The sequence below is a fragment of the Cimex lectularius genome, unplaced genomic scaffold (genome assembly GCF_000648675.2).
Source record: "Cimex lectularius strain Harlan isolate CLEC.00 unplaced genomic scaffold, Clec_2.1 scaffold251, whole genome shotgun sequence".
Lineage (NCBI taxonomy): Eukaryota > Metazoa > Arthropoda > Insecta > Hemiptera > Cimicidae > Cimex > Cimex lectularius.
Genome location: NW_019394213.1, coordinates 1,036,477 through 1,061,530, shown reverse-complemented (window position 1 = coordinate 1,061,530; position 25,054 = coordinate 1,036,477). Strand labels below are relative to the sequence as shown.

At 35.4% G+C, this 25,054-nt stretch overlaps 1 protein-coding gene across 1 annotated transcript in view; it reads right to left on the bottom strand.

Moving 5' to 3' along the window:
* The window catches only part of LOC106664413 (circadian clock-controlled protein-like), a 43,498-nt gene that overhangs the window by 1,240 nt on the left and 17,204 nt on the right, over nucleotides 1-25,054 (bottom strand). Inside the window, exons 2-5 of the mRNA XM_014390114.2 lie at nucleotides 15,092-15,184; nucleotides 14,885-15,032; nucleotides 7,777-7,910; nucleotides 7,432-7,581 (exon numbers count right to left, since the gene is read on the bottom strand). Coding sequence (XP_014245600.1) covers nucleotides 7,432-7,581; nucleotides 7,777-7,910; nucleotides 14,885-15,032; nucleotides 15,092-15,184 — 525 coding nt within the window. The remainder of the gene's footprint in view (nucleotides 1-7,431; nucleotides 7,582-7,776; nucleotides 7,911-14,884; nucleotides 15,033-15,091; nucleotides 15,185-25,054) is intronic.

The window sequence follows — 25,054 nt, the reverse complement described above, 5'->3', positions numbered from 1 at the left end:
GGTTAGTAATACGATACGGACAAGAGAGAATCGATTACTATTGGTCATAACATGGCTAAAGAAACAAGAATAGAATATTAGGATAAAACGATATAAAGACCAAAAGAGAAAGGTAGAAAGGGAGGTTAGGCTATCAATGTCCTTTGCTTCACGTAAAAATAAAAAAATTAAGTATATTGAGTATTCTGGGTTGAGTTTGGAATGACAGGGTATGGTAGGACTAGGAAGCAGGGTTTGAACTCCCTAGACACTGCAGCCTTCTGGCTTATTGTACCTTCCTAGTTCCTTAGTTCAGTGCAATAGATTCAATCCTCCTTCTCAGAAGTATCAGGTCATTGACTGTCGCTGCTACAATTTGATCCCCTAAGTTTTTTTCGTATGTTAGGTTAAATCTCCATTGAGCTGTTGCTTCGCATTCGAAGATGATATGAGTGGCTGTTTCCTCCTCCTCATCTTTGTATATGCCCATGTTGTGTGGATGTTTTCTCAAATGCCAATGACAGGTTAGTAGTCTTACCACTCCTCTCAGTTTAGCCCTCTCCAATTGCAGCAGGGATTTTGCCAGCCTTGGTGAGTGTTGTTTCATCATAATTTTATTGCGTCGCTAGAGTTTATCCCCTTCTCCTTTGTTTTGTTTGGATCCATTCTGCGATGGAGGATTCTATGTTTGTGTTTCCCAGTATAGGGGGGGAGTTCAAGGCCTATGTATGGTCTTGCAGATCCTCCTCTGGCCAGTCCGTCTCTTTCTCATTACGGAAAATTCCTCTGTACTCTGGCACCCAAGATATCATCAGGTTGTTTTGTTTTCCCAGGTTTTGGAGATTTTGGATGCATTCACTGAAAAGAATGAAAGAATGAAAAGAATTTTGATGTAATTCTTTTACATGCTATTGCTTTAATGGCTGCTTGGCTATCAGATCTTATGAGGATTTTTTTGTCAGTGCAACCTCTTTTAAGATTTTTCAGGGAAAAGCATTAATGGCATGTATTTCTGTTTGAAAGACCGAAGTGTCCTTCCATAATGAGTTTGATTGCTCATGTTTTGGGCTTGTATAGAAAACGCCCGATCCTCTTCCTTAGTATGTTTTGCAGCCATTTGTGTGCCAATTCATTGTATCTGATGCTCTCATGTGTTCTTCCTCTCTTTGATAGTCCATTGAGACTTTATAGGATGTTGTAAATAATGTTTTCGGGATCATTTAGTCAGTCCCCATTTCTAAGAATGGGGGTCTGATTTGGTTAATTATGGTTGTATGCCCGAATGGAACGACAGGGTAGTGAAAGTAATTATTAGCAAAAATGGTGAGCTCTAGTTGAAGCTTGATTTTTGAAAATGACCTCAAGAAGATCCAATACATCAATTAAAAATGGTGAGCGTTCTCTCGAGCCGAGGAATATCGAATACTCGTTGGACGGCTGGGAATTTAAAAAAAATTATTATCGGAATGTCGATGGTTCAACTCCGAGCCGAGGAATATCAAGTATTCTGGGTTTAGGGTGTGACGTTTGAGGAATAAAAGTAGTTATTAGCGAGAATGAAACGTGTTCAGGTACGCATCAAGAAACATCGAGTACTCTTGGGTGAGTGTCTTACACCGAGCAGTAAAAAGAGTTACTAACGCGCACCAAGGAATATCGAGTAGGCGGGGGAGTACCGGCGATGACCTCAGCTGTCTGTCGACCCCTAAGTTTCCCATATAGTATACTCGTTTAATTGGAATTGTTTTAATAATCGAACATAACTTCCCATTCAACCCAACCTTTCGAATTTTCCCTCCTTTTTACAATTTTTCAAAAAAAATCGAAAGGTTGGGTTGAGATGGGAAGTTGGTGTCTGAGTGGATCGAAGTCACGTTAGCTCAAGAGGTAGAGCAGCGGCGTATTTAGCCGAAGGTCGTGGGTTCGAATCCCGCTCGTGACAACGACTTTTTCATTTCAACGAAAACCTTACATAAAGATTAATTAATTGAACGATGTTATTTGGTCAATCGGACCACGAAATCTAATGAATTTAATGTGAAAATGTTTATCGCGTCATTTCCGCGTTGCAAATGCTTCATTGGATTATAACAAAACATTTATTGTGTCAGAAGTTATAGAGAGATTAAGATCAGAAATGGCCGATTTAGATTGCCGTAATGTCAGAGTTTGAAACTATGGCGATTAAACACGGACTAGACGATTGATTTCCACCTATCCATCACCGCAGGAAAGTCCTAATGAAGATGGCTTCAAAGTGAAACTCCACTGGAATCACAGGGAGAAGATGCGGACTTATGATGATTAACTTTTATCATTTTCATTTATTAAAAAAAAAACGCAATCAATCTGTAAAAGTCATTAAATGGTTTTTGGCACGTGACACCATCCGATAAGTGTTTCTAAGAAGAACAAGGTCGTGCCAATTTAAAATTTTCGAGGTTTCAGATAAAAGGATAAGCGCGACGGCGGCGTCGGCGTCATATCCAGAGTCTGTTGATTATCTAACGAGACATGATCCTTGGCGTCACCCCTAGATAAATAAATTGACCGCAACCGGTCTCGGCCGGTGGGAAATATCGAGTTCGTATTATTTTTAGACATATTTTACGACTCGGGAGATAATTATAGTACAAGGAAACGATAAAACATTGTGTTTCTTGTGCAAATCCATTGCGTCGGATGATTAAAAAAAAGCCAAAACGGTTTCAAAATAGGAAGTAACTCTGTAAGACCTGGCACCGCTTCGTTATAACGCAACGAAACGTGACAACCAAGAGGAATATATAAATTTATTCGAGTTCTCCCTTCTCCGAAGCGAATAATAAAATTCTGTCCAGTCAGATTTTAACATATTTTCAATACAGATAACTCAAAGGTTTTGAATAATCTCCAATTTTGATGGAAAGAAAAGTCAATTTAATACAATTTCTTAAGGTGTAATTGAAGTTTTAACCCAACAAAACTGGCAAACCAATTCTTCTTGCGGCGATCTGAATAATTTTGCTAGCTTTCCCCCTTTATACTCAGGTTGTGTTTCCTCTTCTTATTTTACATAATTATAAAGGCAAATGAGAATAGAACGGGGAAGATCTTATTGTCAAAATAAAACACTGCAATTCAGTCAGGATTTTATTGAAAATTCTATCAAATTATAACTTATATTTCTACTTAGCCTGAAACCACAATAGTACCTGATTTGGCCATAAAAATCAAATAGATTAATTATAGCACTTTCTCTTCTAAACAAATACTTTCATACATCAAAAACTTTTGCATTAAAACAACTTGTTCAATCCCAAAAATCTGTTTGTATTTTTCTCCAAATATAGAATAGCGATATACCTTCATAGACTAATATAACATTTATAGAGTAGGTTATCCATTCTGATTCTGGATAACGATCTTAGATTGATGGATTGATTTAATGATTGAAATTAAATAGTTATTTAATTTTTTTTACGAGGGTTCACAACAGCAGAGGTCATATAAACCTCAGGGTGCCCCCTGGCCCAAAAAAAGCCCATTTGCAAGTATGCCGGGTTCGAATTCAGGGCCGCTGGATTCGAACCCGGGACCTTCACCTTACAGTGATGAGCGCCGTGTCAACGCCTAAAGCCAGGAAGACACTTACCCGATGCCACGCCATGCGACGCTACCCGATGCTACCCGACGCCTTGACACGTTTTGGTGGGGTGTGCACATCTATCCGACGCAAGTACACTTCGCGTACAGTCCACAGCGTTTACCACAATAATCACTATCACAATCGCAACGCGTCTTTTGTTCTTAATGCCCTATTTTGAGCAAAACCTTGCAATAAATTGTTAGTTAAATTTTATGAGCACAACCATCTAATAAATTGTTTGTTAACTTAATTGTTTTAAATAAAGTTACTCCTAACATCATAATTAAACAATGTTTATAAAAACTTATGTATTTTTTATCTCGTTTAATTTGGTTTACATTAAAATAACACGTTGTAATTAATATAACAACAAAATTACATGTACTTAGTTTGAAATAAACTACAAAAAATATGAGTGTCCTGTTCTGATGCTACCCGGCTTTACAAAATGTGTAATTTTACGAGCAAAACTATGAAATAAATTGTTAAGTAAATTTTTTGAGCAAAACCGTGTAATAAATTGTTCCAATTTTAGTATATGTACCGCCGAAGCGAGTACAATAAATTGTTAGTAAAATTCATTATAACAAAAAATCGTATTCCGGTGTTTTGATAATTTTTTACCAAACCATTAAAATTTTTTTTAAATAAAAACTAATTAATTTTTAATCACAGTTAATTTGGTTTATATTAAAATAAGTATGTTGTAATTAATATAACGACAATAATACATGTAGGTTGAATAAAAATATGAGTGTCCGGTTCTTTTGTCTTCGACTGTACTCGACGCGACCCGACGAAAATCTGGACAGTGGGGATCGCAGAGCGTCGGGTAGGTTAGCGTGGCATAGCATCGGGTAGATGTGCACGGGGGTAATGCAACCTTATGGAAAATCGGAGTTTTGATTTGCGTCGGGTAGCATCGGGTAGCGTCGCATGGCGTAGCATCGGGTAAGTGTTTCTGGCTTAAACCGTTACGGCCACCGACGCCCCCAAATAGTTGATTTAAAACAGAAGAATAATACGTATAACCTCCCTCTCTCACTCTATCACTGTATCTATCCACCTGCTTTCATATTTAAATATTTTTCTCTGGCTTCCTTTTTTGCATTTTAACATAAATAATCTCACTCAATTTTCACATTTGTTTCTCTCATTGCTCTTTCTAATTTCGCCTTTTTCTAAATTTATCACTCCCTTCTTCAATCTTCGTAATCTACCTAATTATCTATCTCTCCACTCATTCATTTATCAAATAGATTATTTATTTATCACTTTTTTCTCCCTCTAACTTTTTATACAAGTAGAAGAAGAAGAATGCATTTATTATTAAGCATTACTAGTCATTACTATAACAATACATTTACAATAAATTTTAAACATGGAAAAAACCGTCTGCCGGAGTTTTGAATTCTTTTGATTTTATCGTAATTTAATTTATTTTTCAGTGGTACTATTAAAGATGATTTTAATTAATAAAAAATACATTAACCAAAATAATAATCTAAACTAAAAATCAATTTTTTCCGCCTAGTAATAAAAATCTTAGGAGAGGAAATAATATAACAATTTAACAACGAGTAACAAAATTAATAATTAAAGTCCCTTATTAAATTCACTAGTTTCGTGGTCTGCTTGATCAATTAATATCTTTCAATTAATTAAGGTTTTTAGTTGAGATAAAAAAGTCAGTGTCACAAGCGGATTGAAAAATGGCAAAAAGGCGGGAAAATTCAAAAGGTGGGGGTGAGATGGGAAGTTAGTGTCCCGAGAGGATCGAAGTCACGATAGCTCAAGTGGTAGAGCAGCGGCGTATCTAGCCGAAGGTCGTGGGTTCGAATCCGGCATGTGACACTGATTTTTTTATCTCAACTAAAAACCTTAATTAATTGAATTCACTCCCTTATTAAGTTGAATTTGTATTCCATGGCCTTTCTCGCAAAAGCAATTAAAGGATTACAGAGCCAAAGGCCTGTCAATTCTCTCATAATTGCTGTACCAGCGAGAGATATATTTCCCATGTAGAACTGGAAATTCGGCCAGCACAGGTCATTCACAAAGGCACAAAGAAAATGATGAAGATCCCCCCTGGCATTCAATTACACAGCGAATATCTCCCTGAGAGGATATTTTCTCAACGAGGGCAAATAATGATAAATAATAATTCCTCTCCGATGAACCATCCAATGAGCACCTCAGGTGGAAGGTTAAAAAGAAAATGAGAACAATGGCACCCACTCATTGGACAAAAAACAGAAAGTATCGTGTAAATAAAAGAATTAAAAAANTTTGTCTTTTTTCTGACTCGTCTTTTTTATTTTTTCGTTTACATAATTTCTCTCTCTCTCTCTCTCACTCTCTCTCTCTCTCTCTCTCTCTCTCTTTCTCTCTCTCTCCCCCTATATATAAACTATCTAATGATGTATCCATATTCTATCATCTATTTTGCATTTTTCTTCATCTTCCATTTTATTTTATTTATTTACATAGTTTAAGGATGTAAAATTGTTTAAAATAAAAATTTACATAATTATTTTTCTTTACTCTTCTTCATATATTAATTCTCCTCCTCTTATTCCTCCTCCTCCTCTCCTATAAAAATCTATCTATCGATCTATCCATATTGATACTATCATCTATTTATCATTTTTGAATCTTCATGTTTATTTTATTCGTTTACATAATTATTTTCTTTTCTCTTCCTCCAGTATTAATTCTCATTTCTCTCTCTCTCTCTCGCTCTCTCTCTCTCTCTCTCTCTCTCTCTCTCTCTTTCTCTCACACACACACACAGTCTCTCCCTTTCTCTCCCCCTCTCTCTCCCCTCCATCTTTTACTCCTCCTTTTCTTCCTCTCCTATATAAATCTCTCTCTCTCTCTCTCTCTCTCTCTCTCTCTCTCTCTCTCTCTCTTTCTCTCTCTCTCTCACTCTCTCTTTATTTATCTCTTTTTATCCTTTCATACACTTTTTCAACCTATATTTAAGCACTACGACATGTAAAAGTATTATGATTCTCTGCATTGTTTTTTTTTTAATAATATGGTATTGGTTTCAAAATACATACTACCCGCTATATTTACAGTGGAAACAAATTTAGTAAGTGTAAACCTTGACAAGCAAGGGTAAATAGTCGTACACTCTAAACAATCTAACTAGAACCAAATACAAGGGAACAGTTGTAACAATTGTAATTATTTCATGAAGTACACAAGCTTTGGCGCACTCGTCGTAAAGTATAGATCTACTCACAAACTGGGTTTCGTGTTAATTGATATGCGCATTCCACTTCAATTATTTCTATCAAGGTTTGGCGTATTTTATGTTTGGTTCCATGATTTGGCTTTTTTAAGTTCAATAAGTTCATTTAAAATTTATTTACGGTATTGTAGTTCAACATGATTCAATGGTTTGTTACCCATTTTATAAACTTTATTAGATTGCTAATTTTGTTCTCTTTACCTCTCCTGCCCATTTAATGCTTAATTGCACGTTTATAGTTTAATAAGCCGGCGAGTTCCAGTGACCCTCGTGAAGTTCAAGTTAATTAATATTTTCCTATCTGGCCCAGCGTACTAATAGGCCATGCATGTGACCTCACTTAATGCGATACTATCGTCCCGAGTGAATTCCCGTTGTCTGATAATTTTAGTCTCGGTTAAACCGACACCCTTAATTTATTCAGTGGCAAATTGCACGGAATCCTGATGCGAATTCACTCAGTTTTTGTCTCGTAAATGCTTTAGAAGCCAACCTCACTGGATTTTCAATTTCTTGCTTCTTTTACAATCTTCAACTATGGTGCTGTAATAAAAGTATGTATTACCTATTACGTTGTTTCCGTTTAAGTGGTCGCGGATCCTGAACCTGGACCTGGCCAATTTAAAATCGACAAGGAGTTTCTCCGTCTTCATGAACTTGATTCCGCTCTTGACAACCTCCTTCCCGTAAATCTTACCGACGCCGGTGATGTTAGCTTAAAATAAATCACAATTAAAAAAAAAGCAAAATACCAAAAGACAGTGTATATAACAAAGTTATTCATCAGAGCTTAGGTTGATCCGCCTCGCATCTAAAATTATTAACATTTTTTTTAAATTATACTGTGCAATCTGTATTTGTCGCTTGTAAGCTAAGATGGATAGATGTAAGAGATTTGTTAAAAACTTACAAAACATGGCCCAGAAATCACCCCGGCTTCTGACTGGGAAGAGCAGGACGTTCCCATTGACGTCGTAACTCCCAGTCACTTCTATCCTCGGAATCCCGAGGGTGAGATCCAACTTGTAAGATGTCACATTACCCCTGATTTTGAAAACAAATTAACGTCAAAAATTTTTATTGTACTAATAAAAAAATCATATTAATATAAATATTAATAAAAGCACATAATTATAATTTAACTAAGTTTTAACCTAAGTCTTTGCGGTAAAATACCTGCGTTTTAAACATATTTAAATTCCAAGGTATATAAATATTATTTTAAAGATAAAACATGACAGAAAAATAGCTCAGCAGATTAAACAAAACTTGAAAACAGCTCAACTACGCCGACAAATTGTCAATAGGGTGAGTTTATACATAAATAGAACAAAGGCTCTTTGTGCGGTCTCAAGACAATGTTGATCCGCTGCGGACGTGCGACCTTCTGCTTTTACCGTTCGTGTACCAAGATGAGAATGTAAAGTCCTGAGTGTTTCGTCCTGTTCTGTTGTTTATAGATGTTTGTACAAAGAAAACACATTTGAATTGCTAAAACGTTCGTATCTCTCTTATCTCCCCTAGCCATTAGAAATATTTACATACTTCCAATACTGATGATGGCGAAATGCCGAAACGCGTCTGACAAACCAACCAAGTGAAAGCAGGAAGACAGAAATGATCGGTAAAGATCAAATTTCAGGTTCATCAATCAATAAATAGAACATCAAATGTTAATTTTTAATATTTTTGTTATTGTATGCTAGTCATATTTGCCGATGTTTACTAAACATACTAAATGAATATGACCAGATCCTTAATAACACCTAAACTAACCAATAAAACATAAAATATTGATGATTTTTTTCAAGCGTCATTACTTAGTAAATCATAAAAAAATAAGACGAGATATTTCTCATTAAAGTTTATTTTAAAGATAAACCACAAAAGAAAAATAGGTAAAATACCTCAGCAATAAAGCATCATCCAACGTTTACTAAATCATAAATAAATAAATTGAAATTTGTTTTACCCATGCCTTAGACCAAATAATAAAACAACAAATATTAACTTTTTTAAATCTCTGCGACCTATAGATCAATTGTGGAATATTTACTTATTTCCAAGACTGATGATGGCGAAATGCCGAACGCGTCTGACGAACCAACCAAGTGAACGCAGGAAGACATCGGTAAAGATCAAATTTCAGGTTCATCAATCAACAAAAACAACATCAAATGTTAATTTTTAATATTTTTGTTATTGTATGCTAGTCATATTTGCCGATGTTTACTAAACGTACTAAATGAATATGACCAGATCCTTAATAACACCTAAACTAACCAATAAAACATAAAATATTGATGATTTTGTTTCAAGCGACACTATTTACTAAATCATTAAAAAAATAAGACGAGATATCTCTCATTAAAGTTGATTTTAAAGATAAACCACAAAAAAAAAATAGCAAAAAAATCCTTAGTAATAAAGCATTATCCAATGTTTACTAAATCATAAATAAATTGAAATTTGTTTTACCCATGCCCTAGACCAAATAATAAAACAACAAATATTAACTTTTTTAAATCTCTGCTACCTATAGATCAATTGTGGAATATTTACTTATTTCCAACACTGATGATGGCGAAATGCCGAAACGCATCTCTCAAACCAACCAAGTGAACGCAGGAAGACAGAAATGATCGGTAATGATCAAATTTCAGGTTCATCAATCAATAAATAGAACATTAGATGTTAATTATTAATATTTTTGTTGTTGTGTGCTAGTCATATTTGCCGACTCAACATACAAAATGAATGAGACCAGATCCTTAAAAACACCTAAACCAACCAATAAAACATAAAATATTGATGATTTTGTTTCAAGCGTCACTACTTAATAAATCATAAAAAAATAAGGCGAGATATCTCTCATTAAAGTTTATTTTAAGGATAAACCACGAAAGAAAAATAGCTGAAATACCTCAGCAATAAAGCATTATCCAATGTTTACTAAATCATAAATAAATAAATTGAAATCTGTTTTACCAATTTCTAGAAAAAATAATAAAACATCAAATATTTACTTTTTTATTTTAAAAATCTCTGCGATCTATAGATCAATTGTGGAATATTTACTTATTTTCAACACTGATGATGCCGAAATGCCGAAACGCATCTCTCAAACCAACCAAGTGAACGCAGGAAGACAGAAATGATCGGTAATTATCAAATTTCAGGTCCATCAATCAACAAATAGAATATCAAATGTTAATTTTTAATATTTTTGTTGTTGTATGCTAGTCATATTTGCCAACTAAAGATACTAAATGAATAAGACCAGAACCTAAATAAAACCTAAACCAAGAACAAATAGAAACAAATAAAACATCAAATGTTAATTTTTAATTTTTTTCCTGTATGCTAGTCAGGTTTGACAATGTTTACTAAACATGCTAAATGAATAAGACCAGATCCTTAATAACACCTAACCCAATCAATAAAAAATTAAATATTGATGATTTTGTTTCAACCGTCACTGCATACTAAATCATAAAAAAATAAGGCGAGATATTTCTCATTAAAGCATACTTTAAAGATAAAACACGAAAGAAAATTAGCTAAAATACCTCAGCACTAAGGCATTATCCACTGTTTACTAAATCATAAATAAATAAATTGAAATTTGTTTTACCCTTGCCCTAAACCAACTAATAAAACATCAAATATTAATTTTTTTTTAAATCTCTGCGATCTATAGATCAATTGTGGAATATTTACTTATTTCCAACACTAATGCTGGCGAAATGCCGAAATGGGTCAGTCAAAATAACCAAGTGAACGCAGGAAGACAGAAATGATCGGTAAAGATCAAATTTAAGATTCATCAATCAACAAAAACAACATCAAATGTTAATTTTTAATATTTTTTTGTTGTATGCTAGTCATATTTGCCGATGTTTACTAAACATACTAAATGAATAAGACCAGATCCTTAATAACACCTAAACCAACCAATAAAACGTAAAATATTGAAGATTTTGTTTCAAGCGTCACAGCGTCACTACTTAGTAAATCATAAAAAAATAAAACGAGATATCTCTCATTAAAGTATACCTTAAAGATAAAACACAAAAGAAAATTAGCTAAAATGAAGCATTATCCAATGTTTACTAAATCATAAATAAATAAATTGAAATCTGTTTTACCAATGCCTAGACGAAATAATAAAACATCAAATATTGACTTTTTTATTTTAAAAATTTCTGCGACCTATAGATCAATTGTGGAATATTTACTTGGTTTGAACACTGATGATGGCGAAATGCCGCAATGCTGACAAACTAACTAAGTGAAGGCAGGAAGACAAAAATGATCAGTAATGATAAAATTTCAGGTTCATCAATCAACACATCACATGTTAATTTTTAATATTTTTGTTGTTGTGTGCTAGACATATTTGCCGACTAAAGATACTAAATGAATAAGACCAGATCCTAAATAAAACCTAAACCAACAACAAATAGAAACAAATAAAACATCAAAAGTTAATTTTTATTTTTTTTCCTGTATGCTAGTCAGGTTTGCCAATGTTTACTAAACATGTTAAATGAATAAGACCAGATACTTAATAACACCTAAACCAACCAATAAAACATAAAATATAAGACGAGATAACTCTCATTAAAGTATACTTTAATAATTATTCAGAAATCGTGAGATGCGGTCTGGTGTCATGTAGGTTTCAGAAAAACATTTTCTTTATCGTGCCAACGTTTCGATCTTTATTGAGATCATCTTCAGGGCTCAAAGTGTTTGTCTTCTGTGTAATTGTGCAATTCTTGCGTGTCGTGTTGAGAGTACCAGTGTATACTTTAGTAAGTACAATAAAACCCGAAAGAAAAAGAGCTAAAGTAGCTTAGCAATAAAGGAGATGTGTCTTAACAATTTCTAAACCAAATAATAAAACATCAAGTATTTACATTTTTCAAATTTTAAACATGTCTGCGTCCGGTAGATCGATTGTGGAACCCCTATATATTTTAACCCTACCTTGATAAATACAATTTTTTCTTTAAGGCTAACCAATTTCCTCGGTGGCTCTTCGAGCACCATTTTGGTGTAAGAATCGCCTTGCCGAAGTCTGTATTGTGACAAGGTTTACATTCACAAACGATATGTGACGATGTCTCTGGTTCTTCCTGACAGAGTCGGCATGTTCTTCTGTCCGTTTTGCCCATCTTCTTCAGGTAGTACAATAGTTAAAAAGACAGTGACCGGTACATAGGCCTATAATTTTCCTCAAATCCTGCCTATTGAGCTGACTTTTTTATCTCAACGTAAAACCTTAATTAATTGAATGATATTAATTGGTCAAGCGGACCACGAAAAGTAGTGAATTTAGTTCATAAGGTTAAATTGCTTTTTCATTTGATTTTATTAAGTTTAATTAAGAAAACTATTTTTCTTGTTAAATAACGAGTGCTTTCGGTTCTATTGTAATATTTGGGACGTCCAGGAGAAAAGATTGTCTACATCTCAATAAAATTGGAAATTCGAATCGATTCAGTATGTTAAATTATTACAATTCTTCCCTCAACCGATAAAGAATAGCAAGCACTCATTGAAACGATCCGCCGTCTTGTAAACAAACATTTATCTGGCCTAATTTCACCCTGCAACAAGGCAATGAACTCCGACGTCATCCGGACAGTTATTGTAAAGCCTGATCGATAATTCCCGACTCTGCGGACTGTAGAAAAATCATTATCGACCCGTTTACCAAGCTACCTCTTATCGCTGTTAATGGACCGGGAGTTTAAATCTAAAAGCAAACTTAAAAATTGACCATGTATTCGGTCCTTGGAGTAAAAACAACAAAATGTATGTTTCTGCCAATAAGCTACTTTAGAATTTAACTATATATTGTAATGCTATTTAATAATATAGCAGTTCAAGTATTTCAATGTTCAGTACTTCAGCTTAATATAATCTCCATTGTTCAGAAAGTATCGTGTAAATAAAAGAATTAAAAAATTATAAAGAACCATATATGTAATTCAAATGAAATCTTTGGATTAAATCACAGATGTCCTTATGGTTTGTACACATTATAGGGGTATTCATGATCCACGGGTTGTGTTAACCCTGTTAAGTCTGTTAGGTCCAGTTAGATCGCGAAAAATGATGACGTAGACTTGTAAGACTCGGCCAGTTAACATTGCTCGATCTAACAGGCCAGAGCGAATGTAAGGTGTTAGGTCGAAAATGTAGTCACTTTGCTATCCGTTAGGGCATAGGTAACAAACATGGCAGCCATGAATTTAACACCTGTTTTTTGTTTACATGTATTTTTATTCTCAAATACGCATTAATTAAATCTGCCCAATACATTTTTTTGTTAATTTCTGACCTATCTTTATACTCTCATTCCTAGTAGATACACCCCTTTCGTATAAAGTTGTAGGCTGTTAGACGTTAGGATACAGGTTAGGTATGAATTGAAGCGTGTCCTTTGTTAGTATTTTTCGAGAGCATAGATAGCATTTTGAGTGAAAGAGTTGATTAATTTTCCATTTTATTAACTTCTGGCATCGTACAATTTAACACAAACGAAAAGCAAAGCAAACAACAACAAGCCTTCAAGGACTGTTATAGCTTTATTTTTGGTTCTACCAATTGCCACGCGCATCATTGAGGAAAAATTAACGTTTAACATGGTGTGAAAAGAAGGGGGCTTCACGATCTTACTGGACATTTCTCTATTCGAATTAACACGAGTTAACATCTTGCAAAAATCGTGAATATCGCTTAAATCTGAGAGCGGTCAGAATCCTCAGTAAGTCACTGGAAGTCCTTCTAAATCTCCCGCTATGCATTTCCAGAATGAAGAAGCACAATTGACTATAGCTAATGCAGGAGCTGTCTTCAATATCTTAACCTAAAAAACAAGCATATACAGCTTCAAGCAGACAAGGTTCTGGAGTTGCCTGTGGATGATCACAAAAATCGGATTTGGTGACTTTACATTTACAAAAGAAACCAATATAGCAGATTGGGAAAGAGGGATCCCAGATAATGCTGATACCTGATCAACCATTGGCTCTAAAACCAGTACAGGTGATTCATGAATAAACCAAGGATTAAAATTCAATGCAACACTGTTTTTTCAGGTAGAAACTTAAGAAGTCAACAGTCTGAGTATTATCAACAAAGCCGTCACTATAATATATTGCGTTCGATATGTCCGGCCTATGTCAAATCCTTATTTGTCAAAGGCATAAGCCGAATAACGTGATTCTATCATGAGAAATTTATTGGAAAAATTCGAAGGGGAAATGTCAAATGAGGCATTGACTACTATGAGAAGTCAATTCTTTCTGAAATATTATAGGCAGTTTACAAACATATTCAAGTGATTGTTGAGCAAAGATGAATTTTTCAAAACGAATTCATTTTATGTTATAACTGAACAAAAATTAGACACAAAATGCCTGCACTATTTGACAAAGGGCAGCAGACAAAAATTACCGAAAAACGGTCATACTTTCCATAAATACTGGACAAAATCTCGCTTTTTCTTAGAAAAAGAAATTATCTCCGTTTTTTCTTCTAAATTCAAAAGTTGAGTTTTTTCAAAGGACATTGAAGTCGTATAACAGGAAGTTTACAAACATATTCAAGTGATTGTTGAGCAAAGATGAATTTTTCAAAACGAATTAATTTTATGTTATAACTGAACAAAAATTACAAAGACATAACATATCTGCACTATTTGACAAAGGATAGCAGACAAAAATGATCAAAAAACAGTAATAGTTTCCATAAATACTGGAAAAATCAAGCTTTTTCATAGAAAAAAAATTATCCACGTTGTTTTCTTCTAAATTAAAACGTTGAGTTATTTCAAAGGACATTGAAGTCGTATAATTTCCCTGGCAATGAAGAAATTGTCTTTCAGCCTCCTTGTCCTGCCGGACCGTGTAAATTTCATCTGTCGCAATTGGATCCGGGTTACGTAAAATAATTGTCCAAAATAAAAAGTACAAAGAAAAGGAAACAAACGATTTGGCCATTACTTGACGTCTATAATGGTGTAGTTGGTCGCCCCGTAGACTGTGATGTTGTTGAACTGCGCTCTCACTCTCACGGCCCCGTTGCCGTTGTCCATTGTCATCTTGGGTATTTTCAAAGGCTCGATGGACTGCAGTTTTATCTCGGGTATCCCTATCGGGCCGACAATTCAGTTTAGATTTTCGAGGTTGGACTGATTTGTGATTTATTACCTTTGGAAAGATACGGCCTGAGATGGTCGAAAGCGTGTTTGAGGCACCCGTTGATATCTGGGTCGTCTTTCCTGCATGGTTTGATGAAAGCAGCTGAAAAAAAGAAAAACAAATTGATTAAAAACTAATATGAACTATGGAAGACTGTATTAGTCACAAATAGATTTTTATATAAGAAAAAATAAACGTTTTCTTTAAGTCCTATCTAAGCAAATACTCCTCATCATCGAATGTTTAAATATAATTCTCAACCATCATTTTGAGATTAGGCGTCACAATTTTACTGGTCACTTTCGAGTCTCTCGGCTTTGTTCTGGACAGTCAATGGCATCTTTTTCATGCACTTATTACCTCAACCTAATATCCTTTCCGTTCGATAGGTATTTTCAAGTGGAAATCGAAACATCCTTCTCTTTCATCACTCAGCCGAATAGGGTATTCCAAAGAAAACACCGTTTTTCACATTTTCTATTCAGTATACACTGCATACATTTCAATCAACCCGGATACGGTATTCCTAAAATATACAGACGATACGCCCTTTTCAGCAAATCCAGACAGAATCCTGTAGGGATAAGGTTGCAATACTGTTACAGCCCTTAGCAACGTTACATATTTAAGATTGCTTGTTTGTTGTCGATGACCTTAAAATAGGTCGAAAGCGTAGCAGTAAAAATTGATTTTTTTATCAAGGCCATAACATGATCCAAATTATTCGTGAAAACACTAGGACCATCTAGACTGTTAGGAAGATTAGTTCAGGAAATGATCAGACTCAATAAATTCAAATCTCAGGAAAAAAACCTTCACCCATCACCGTATCACCACTCATTCAATCTACAAAAACCCTGTTTTACTTGGATTTTATTTGGAACCCCACACTTGAGGTTATTTACATATTTATATTACACACTGTATAGTCTTGAGGGGAGTTGCCAACCATTGTTGGTCTTACAGTTTTGTGCAAGGTTAATCCTTAAGGAGGAGGTCCCGAGGCCATCTCCGCTTTAAACGGCGGACAGGATTGTCGGGATGGATTATGATGGAAATGGATTGGGCTAGTGGGTTGGGGTGAGTGGAGAGTTTGTCCAGGAACTGGGTGAATTTGGACGGGTTTAATTTATTTACAAAGGGTATTTTGAGGTCATTGTGGAGGATGGCGTTGTAGACATAGTAGGGAGCGTTAACTATAATTCTAAGGACTTTGGATTGGATGGATTGAATTCGTTGGATGTTGGTAGGTTTTGCAGTGCCCCACAGTTCTAGTCCGTATGTCCAAATCGGTTTCAGAACTGTTCTGTTGGTTAGGGATGGTTTAACCGACATCTACTTCACCATAAAAAGATCACTCAACAACAAAGCCCTCCCTGCACTTATCGTGGAACCCACACTGCCTTTAAATGAATGGCCCCATCCGGCTTATAGAACTCATGGAATCACAGAGTCAGTATCATGACAAGACAAGATCGTAATATACACCGATGGGAGCAAAATGAATAATGAGGTTGGAGCAGCCCTAGTCTTCTATGGAAAAGACAACCCTGCAAGAAACAATACAAATTATACTCGGTAGCTGGTGCTCGAACAACCAAGTTGAACTCATTGCTATCCTGAAGGCTCTTCAATGGCTCGCACAGAGGATGTTGGAGAAGTGAACAAAAACGCGATTGTGATAACAGACAGCCGCATATCCATTGATAAAATTAAAAATTACAAAGCACGAAGCCTGATGGTATCCGACATCAAAAATATGATAAAATCATTGCGTGATAATGGCTGGAAGCTCAGTATTGAAAAGGTACCAGCGCACACAGGGATCCAAGGTAATGAGGAAGCCGACGCAGCAGCAAAGGAAGCTACAGAAAACTCTGAACTAGAAACAACAGTCACAGTAGTGCCGAAAAGCTACGTCATCTCCATGGCCTCGAAAATTACATTGGCCCAATGGGAAGAACGTTGGAGACGTACTACAAAAGGTCTTCAAACTAAAAAGTTCTTCCCAACGGTAGAATCGAGGACGGCAGTAGAACTGAAACACCACCATATGCTTACCCAACTTATAAGCGGCCATGGACGAACTCGTGAATATCTCTATAGATTCCACATAACACGGGATTCGAAATGCGACTGTCCAGGGAGACCTCAACATGGGACCACATCTTATTCGACTGACCCATTCAAGAACCACTCCAAAAATCTCTAATTAGGGACGTTATATGTAAAGGTGGGCACTGGCCACCCGACCATCACAGTTTGATTAGAGACCACATTGAAGCCTTCAATAATTTTGTTAGTAAAATTGTATTCAACTAATTGTAAATAATAATTGCATATGGTTATGAATACCTGAAATCACTATGGGATCAGGTATTAAATAAATAAATTAAAAAAAAAAAGTAGTGTTCTGTACAGTGTTAGTCTGTTTCTTTTGTTGACAAATTAGATTTGCGTCCGAGTAGCTTATAGAATAGTCCAAATCGTCTATTCAGTTTCTGTCTTTTTATTTGGATGTGTTTCCACATCAGTCGTGAGTCAAGATAGAGCCCAAGGTATCGTTCGCAGTCAGCTTTGGGAATAGGGATGTTGTTGAGGTGTACTATGTAGTTTTGCTTCGGAAAGAAAATGTAATACGGTTGCACTTGTTTTCATTCATTTTTATTCTCCATATTTTGCTCCATTCTGCATTCCGTTGTACTTGTGATTGGAGCTCCTCCGAAGCTTTTTCAGGATCGGGATTGGACGAAAGGAAGCGTGTCGTCGGCGAAGGATGCAAGGAGAGTAGAAGGTATGGATGGGATGTCTGATGTGTTGAGGAGGTACACGAGTGGACCGACCACACAACCCTGTAGTACTCCCGCTCCCCAGGACAGTAGTCGGAGTGGTCCGACCCTTGCCGGACTCTGACATATCGTCCAGTAAGATAGGATCGAAGTATTGACTCAAATTAATAAAAATGAGGTGTTCAACAAAGCGTACCATCCACTAAAAAGCTAGTCCACTCCTGTCAAAAATCCTTTGAACTACTGCCCAATCTCACTACTTCGTATCCTACCTTATTATGGACAAAAATCTTCAAAACCGGGGATACTCCGAACAGTAGGAAGTAGATAAAACCCTGGACCCTCCAACCTCCTAATCCAACGCCTTTCATCCCGAAACTACCCCACAATCCACTAACAAACTTAAAACCCTCGAGATTTTTTCTCGGGTGTGAAAAGTGAATTGTGCTGTGTCAAAAGAATGCGATCTAGAATGCATTATCCAATCCAATAATTTTATAATATAAAATTCATTTTAAAAAATTGCTTGTAACGTTCTATCATTATTGTAACATAATAAAAACATCATAAAATCCATATGGCTCAAACTTTCTGATTCCTCTTTTGTCGTGTTTCCCAAGAAATTTTTGTTCAAATTACGTCATTTCATAGGTTAATAGTCAAACGTGTAATTTGTCGTAAATCGTGACGATGCTGGATTAAATGTCAGTTAAGAAGAGAGAAGAAAAAAAGGAAAAGAGGACAGGCCCCTCCTCGCTACTTGAACCGACGCGAATTGATTACAGGACGAGGAAGTAAAACGGCGTGTAATTTGCCGCAATATTCTATTATGACACATTCGACGTAGTTATCGAATTGTTTTTCTTTTTATATTGTTTCTATCTTACATCAAGGAAAATAAACGAGTTATAGTCTTATTTTAATGTCTTTAAAGGATTAAATAAAACCACTCGATAATTTCTTATCTTTTGTTAAAATGACTCCTATTACTGTTATTTATAATTGGGCCCTAATTGCTGGCAGCGGGAAGCAATTCTTGGCTTATTGATTTCATTGTCGTTTGGCAGACGTTAGAAGCAATTTGTTAAAGCGGACAGGTCGGAAGAAGAGCAATCTGTCTTAAGGACAAATTGGGATTTGGCGTCGTTACAGGCCATTACATTCCTTATACAACACTTTACGCGTTAAGGAAAGTTGGAGTTAAAAAACTCCCCTATAACTTAATTTACTTTATGAGAAAGAATGGACAACCGAAATTTCTACATTTTTCTCATCCCTGCTGCGAAATGGCATAAAGTTAAAACAAGATATTTAACTTATTAAATTCACTTTCGTGGTTAAGATAGAAACACACTTGAAAAATTGCAAAAAGGAGGGAAAATCAATAGATGAGGTTGAGATGGGAAGTTGGTGTCCGAGTGGATCGAAGTCACGACAGCTCAAGTGGTAGAGCAGCGGCGTATTTAGCCGAAGGTCGTGGGTTCGAATCCCTCTTATGACACTGACTTTTTTATCTCAGCCAATACCTTAAATACAGATTAATTAATTAAAAGATATTTATAAATATTCAAGCCTGATAAGGCGTTTTCCAAGAAGATAAAAAGTTGTCTATTAAAAAAAAATATACAGCGAAAATACTCTTATAGAAAATAAGTAAAAATGGGCAAGTAAAAATCTTCGGAGTCTAGATTTAAGTAGAAAAAGAAGGAGAAAAATAACTTTATTCTGAGACTGGTGTCCCCCAAGAATAATTTACATGAAATAAATAAAGGAAGTTCCTTCTATGAAAAGTAAAAAAAAAAGATAGAAATCTTGGCACAATATATACCAATAAGGCAGGACAGAAGAAAAAATTACGAGTGTATTAAACAAAAATAACAAATGTTAACATGAGGTCTCTGCTTGGAGAGAGAGGAGGTGATTATACAGGTGGGATTTAAAGGAGGAAAAGGAGGCAGCGTGACGAATAGAAAGGGGAAGGGAGTTCCAGAGTTTAGGGGCTCGAATCTCAAAGGATCTTTCGAAGGTAAGTACATGAAGTAATCAAAGCGATTGGACATAAGTTTGGAGACGACAGTGGCTTGGTAGGTAGAATGAGGAAGATACCTCCATAGGTCGAATGCACAGATGAAGAAGGATCGACTGAACGCAATATTTCTGTGTTTAGGGTAGTAGGATCAAAAGGTTAGGAGCAAGTTTGACAAGGGTGTACAGGATGAGGAATGGAAAGATATCTGATGTAGGAAGGAACCATTGAACAATTGCCTGCAGTAGGATGGGTACAAGTAGACTTGATGACCTCGTACAGATCAGCCAAGTGGGATCTACTTTGGGAGCCGGTGATAAATCGTAGAACATTTCATAAGAAGTTCCTCCTGGTAAGCTTCCCATGCACAATATGTTATCAAAACGGGAGTGGGTAATGGAAAAAACTAGGATTTTACGCGTACTAAGGGGAGAAGGTAGAATTACGTAGGGTAGGAAAGCGGCGGGGGTGTATCTGGGAGATATGGTGTGATCAAACCCATTCCCAAGGCACTTACCGCTGGGTCAGAAGGAAATAGGGTGATTATTAATAGTAAACGAAGGGATAGGAGATAAGGGATGTAAGAGGCCCAAACATCATAGACCGGAACTTTATATGTTCAATTTTAGCCCATTTTCATCGGGCCAGGCTCTAATTGAGATCTTCCTGAATTCTTATAATTGTAACTTGCATGTGAGGAGTAGGAAGTGAAGAAGGAGGTGGGAGCAATATTTTATGGATTTTGGGAAGATATTATTGTAAGAGCAAAATAATGTAAGTGAAGTTGCTTGGGCACTGAGTGAAATAGACAAGGTTTATTAGAGAGGATCCACAGTATTTAGAAAAATCGAGGACTAAAAAAAGATTTAGTGGATTGTGTGAAAAATCCAGCATTGTCATAGAGGGAAAGAGTTAAGACAGACGGTTAAAACGTTTTGTTGAAAATTGAGTCAGTGTGTTTAGGTAAGTGTCACAGCCAACTATGATTCTCACCTTTTCAGTTTATTTTACCAAAATTGTTATAGTACAGTGAAAAATTATTTTTGATTCTACCACTATTGGAAAGTTCATTCGAACCTAGGCTAATTGACAAATTAAGTTAACTTTTGAAGGATAGTTTTCACAAAGCAATACTCAATTGCGTTCAGGAACTAATTTCTGTTTGAAACACAAAGGTTTATAATTTCCTCGTTATACTGCTTAACAGTCCTGCCAATTTCCATCAAATTATGCTAATGGATATATGTTTTGGGGATAGATCCTGACACAAAGCCGTACAACACGATCATCTCTAAGTCAATAATTTTGATGAAATTTTCACAGGAAGAAATTCTGTTACCATCGATCCAATTAGGGGAGATGTTTAAGGAAATATATATAGGATGATTGTTTCACCAAGGAATATGATTTTCCTTATAGGATCTGGTTCCTCCTACGAAATGTTCACCACTCTACTATCGAGCTGGTACACATAAAAACTTTAGGACAATGACCTATTCAAGCATAGCTTTTATTATTGAACTGTGGTAACTTTTTAAATCTGGACTTGTCCTAAATTCCAATGTTCTTTTGTTAACCAACAGATTGTCCCTTATGCCAACACTTCACAGTATTTGGCCACACACTAATGAATTATCAAGTGTTTTTTTTCCTTTGTGCCGGTGTTTTTGAAAAAAAGTGCCCAGATTCGAACCCGGGACCTTTACCTTACAGTGACGAGCGCCGAGTGAACGCCACCGACGCCCCCTATTATCAAGTTGCTATCAGCTATAAATTGATCTCAACGTAAGTTCTGGAATTTTGAATAGGTGAAGCAGACTTTACTGTGACTTTGTTAGTGTTTAGGTGTAGACAAAACCAAGTACTCGGTACTGAAACACGGATCTTTTTTTGAATGTGGAAACTCGGTTGCACTATACCCACTGTGGATTTTTGCAAAGAATAAAGAGAGCAAACGCAGTAAAAATGTTGATTGGTGGAATGAGTGCGGTGTTCTATCCTTTTTAAAAAGATAGTTCCTACTCACAGTGAGTTGTTTTCCAACCATCCGGATTTCGAGCTTTTAGCTCATCATCAGATTGAAGGAATTCTACAAACTGATGATGAGATAAATGCTCGAAATCTGTATCGTTGGAAAACAACTTACTGTGAGTAGGAACTATCTTTTTTAAAAGGAAAGCAAAGATAGTGATTATCGAAATGAAAATGTTTCTGGAAAATACGAGGGACGTAAAACGGTTGAAGAGAAAAATACTTTGGACCTAGTCATGAGCATAAGATGCTGTGTACTTCTCCCATGCGTAAGTATTGTAAAAATGTGCCCAGTTGTTGCAATTAAAAAAAACGGGACAATTAAAATTTTCACCCCACAAACCTAATCTGGAGGTTTCAAACGTGTATAGTCGAAATTTTAATTTTTTCAAGTTTTCTCCCTCAAAAAAATTCCATCGGTGTCGGTGTTTGGTACCGATTAAATCTAAATTTTTTCCCCTCGGTTGGATTAGCTTTCTCTCTAGTTACGTGTGGCGGGAGGTGATGCAATATTATTGTCCATCCAACTACACTCTCATTCTGCTATTTTATCTCCGAACAAGCTCATCTTCTGGCCTTTTCAAAAGTCGAGTTAACAAAGGTTGATAACGATTGAAAATCTAGAATGGAATAGTTAAATTTTGATTTTTATTTTGAAAAAGGGTAAGAAAGATTTTGACGAGATGAATTTCATATACAATTTATTCGAACTCGCTCTTTCTCTTTTTTTCTATTATTCATGGTCTTCATCACTCTCTCTCTCACTCTCTCACTTTCTCTCTCTCTCTCTCTCTCTTTCTCCATCTGTATGTCTGTCTCTGTCACAGTCTGTCAGTCCTCTCTCTCTCTTACTTTCTCTCTCTCTTACTCTCTCTCTCTCTCTCTCTCTCTCTCTCTCTCTCTCTCTCTCTCTCTCTCTCCTTTTCTCCATCTGTATATCTCTCCCAATNTCCTTCTCTCTCTCTCTCTCTCTCTTTCTCCATCTGTATGTCTGTCTCTGTCACAGTCTGTCAGTCCTCTCTCTCTCTCTCTCTCTCTCTCTCTCTCTCTCTCTCTCTCTCTCTCTCTCTCTCTCTCTCTCTCTCTCTCTTTCTCTCTCCTTTTCTCCATCTGTATATCTCTCCCAATACCTATTTCTCTATCGTATGAATATAAATAAAAACACCACACCGAAAACAAACTATATGATAAAACAAGAACTATATTTTTAATTGAAGGTCAATGGTTTAAGGTTTTTATATAACGTGATATAAATTGACAAAATTGTTATAAATTTATAAAATATTTAAAAATTGGTATTAAAAAACGCTCATTCCGTGTCAGCCAAATGAATTAGATTTACGGGCTATTTCGTTGAAAAATCCCTTCCGTTGACACAAGCATAATTTTAATGCGCATCTAACCCGTCTCAAATTGTTGACGGAACTGGGTGAAAATAATTCCAACCAATAATTCCATCCAACATACCGTGAAAATCCGGTCATAACCAATTAAGCAGAGTTGGAATCCGCAACTCACGGGTCGTATGGGCGTGATGCTTTGTGAAGGGTTCGGGTGCTCATTAATTGCCAACCGATCGACACTATTTGATTAAAACAGGTGTCTTACCATCGGATCTACTATTCCGCTATAACTTGATTAAAATCGATTAGATTAAAGTGTCAATTTGTAATGCTCAATTTGGATGCGAATTACCAAAATTCGTTCAATTGCAGTCATTAATTGTGTTATTCTGTACTATTTTCATATGATACCCTGAAATATTGGCAAACAAAATTATCACATCATTTTTCTTTGGAGGTTTTTATTCGTTTATTAGTAAATATTAATTTTTACTAAAAATGATTTGTGAACGATGGATAATAATAATTGACATTAATCTTACAACTATAAATGAAACAAAGCAAGATATTATTTAAATTACATAATGTTAGATGTACTTTGATTATTTTTATCGAAAAATTAAAGTAAATAACATTGATATAAAGTTATTTTTTTATAATTATACCCAAGTAGGTAGAAATTTGGTTTTTGCAGAAGTCAACACGTGTACTTTAATTTGAATAAATTGTTTAGCTTTTGTAAACCGAACAAGGGTAAATGATACACAGAATGGATATTCAGGTGAGTTACTCGGCCGACTAAATTGGTTTTGCCCTGTGAAACTTCTCGAACGAGACCGTTGATGAAATTTAATTAGACTCTCACCATCATCGTTGTGTCACTGGGACTTCATTTTGAAATGTACACTGTACAAACATCTGTTTATCTCAGGACGGGACGAAACACCCGGGATTGTACTTTCTCACCTCGGTAAGCGAGCAGGCGGAAGGTCGCACGTCCGCAGAGGATCAACATCGCCTTGAGACCACAAAACGCGTCTTTGTTCAACATGCAGGCGTAGTTGAATTCTTTTTTGTTTAATCCACCGAACATTTTTTTGTTCGTTTCACATTAAAGAACAAAATATTTAAACACCTTGGTATTTCAATTAGCCTCAAACGAAGATTATTACTGCAAAGGTTGCCTTACGTAAATAGGTTAAACATATCTTACAAATATATACATATTTACACCGCTATGCCCAAAGGGTAGTTGGACTTGGAATTACTTTACTTACTATCAGTAGACTTTTTTATTTTTTAACTAGGATAAGATAATCACAATCAGGATCGTATTAAATAAGATCAGATAAATAAACATTTTTTTAAAACTAGGATAAGAAAATCACAATCAGGATCATGTTAAATAAGATCAGATAAATAATTTTTTTTTTAAATTAGCATAAGAAAATCACAATCAGGATCATGTTAAATAAGACCAGATAAATAAAAATCTTATTTTTTTTTAAATTAGCATAAGAAAATCACAATGAGGATCATGTTAAATAAGATCAGAAAAGTGAAAATCTTATTTTTTTTTTTTTAAATTAGTATAAGAAAATCACAATCAGGATCATATTAAATTAGATCAGATAAATAAAAATCTTTTTTTTTTAAATTAGCATAAGAAAATCACAATGAGGATCATGTTAAATAAGATCAGAAAAGTGAAAATCTTATTTTTTTTTAAATTAGCATAAGAAAATCACAATCAGGATCATGTTAAATAAGATCAGATAAGTAA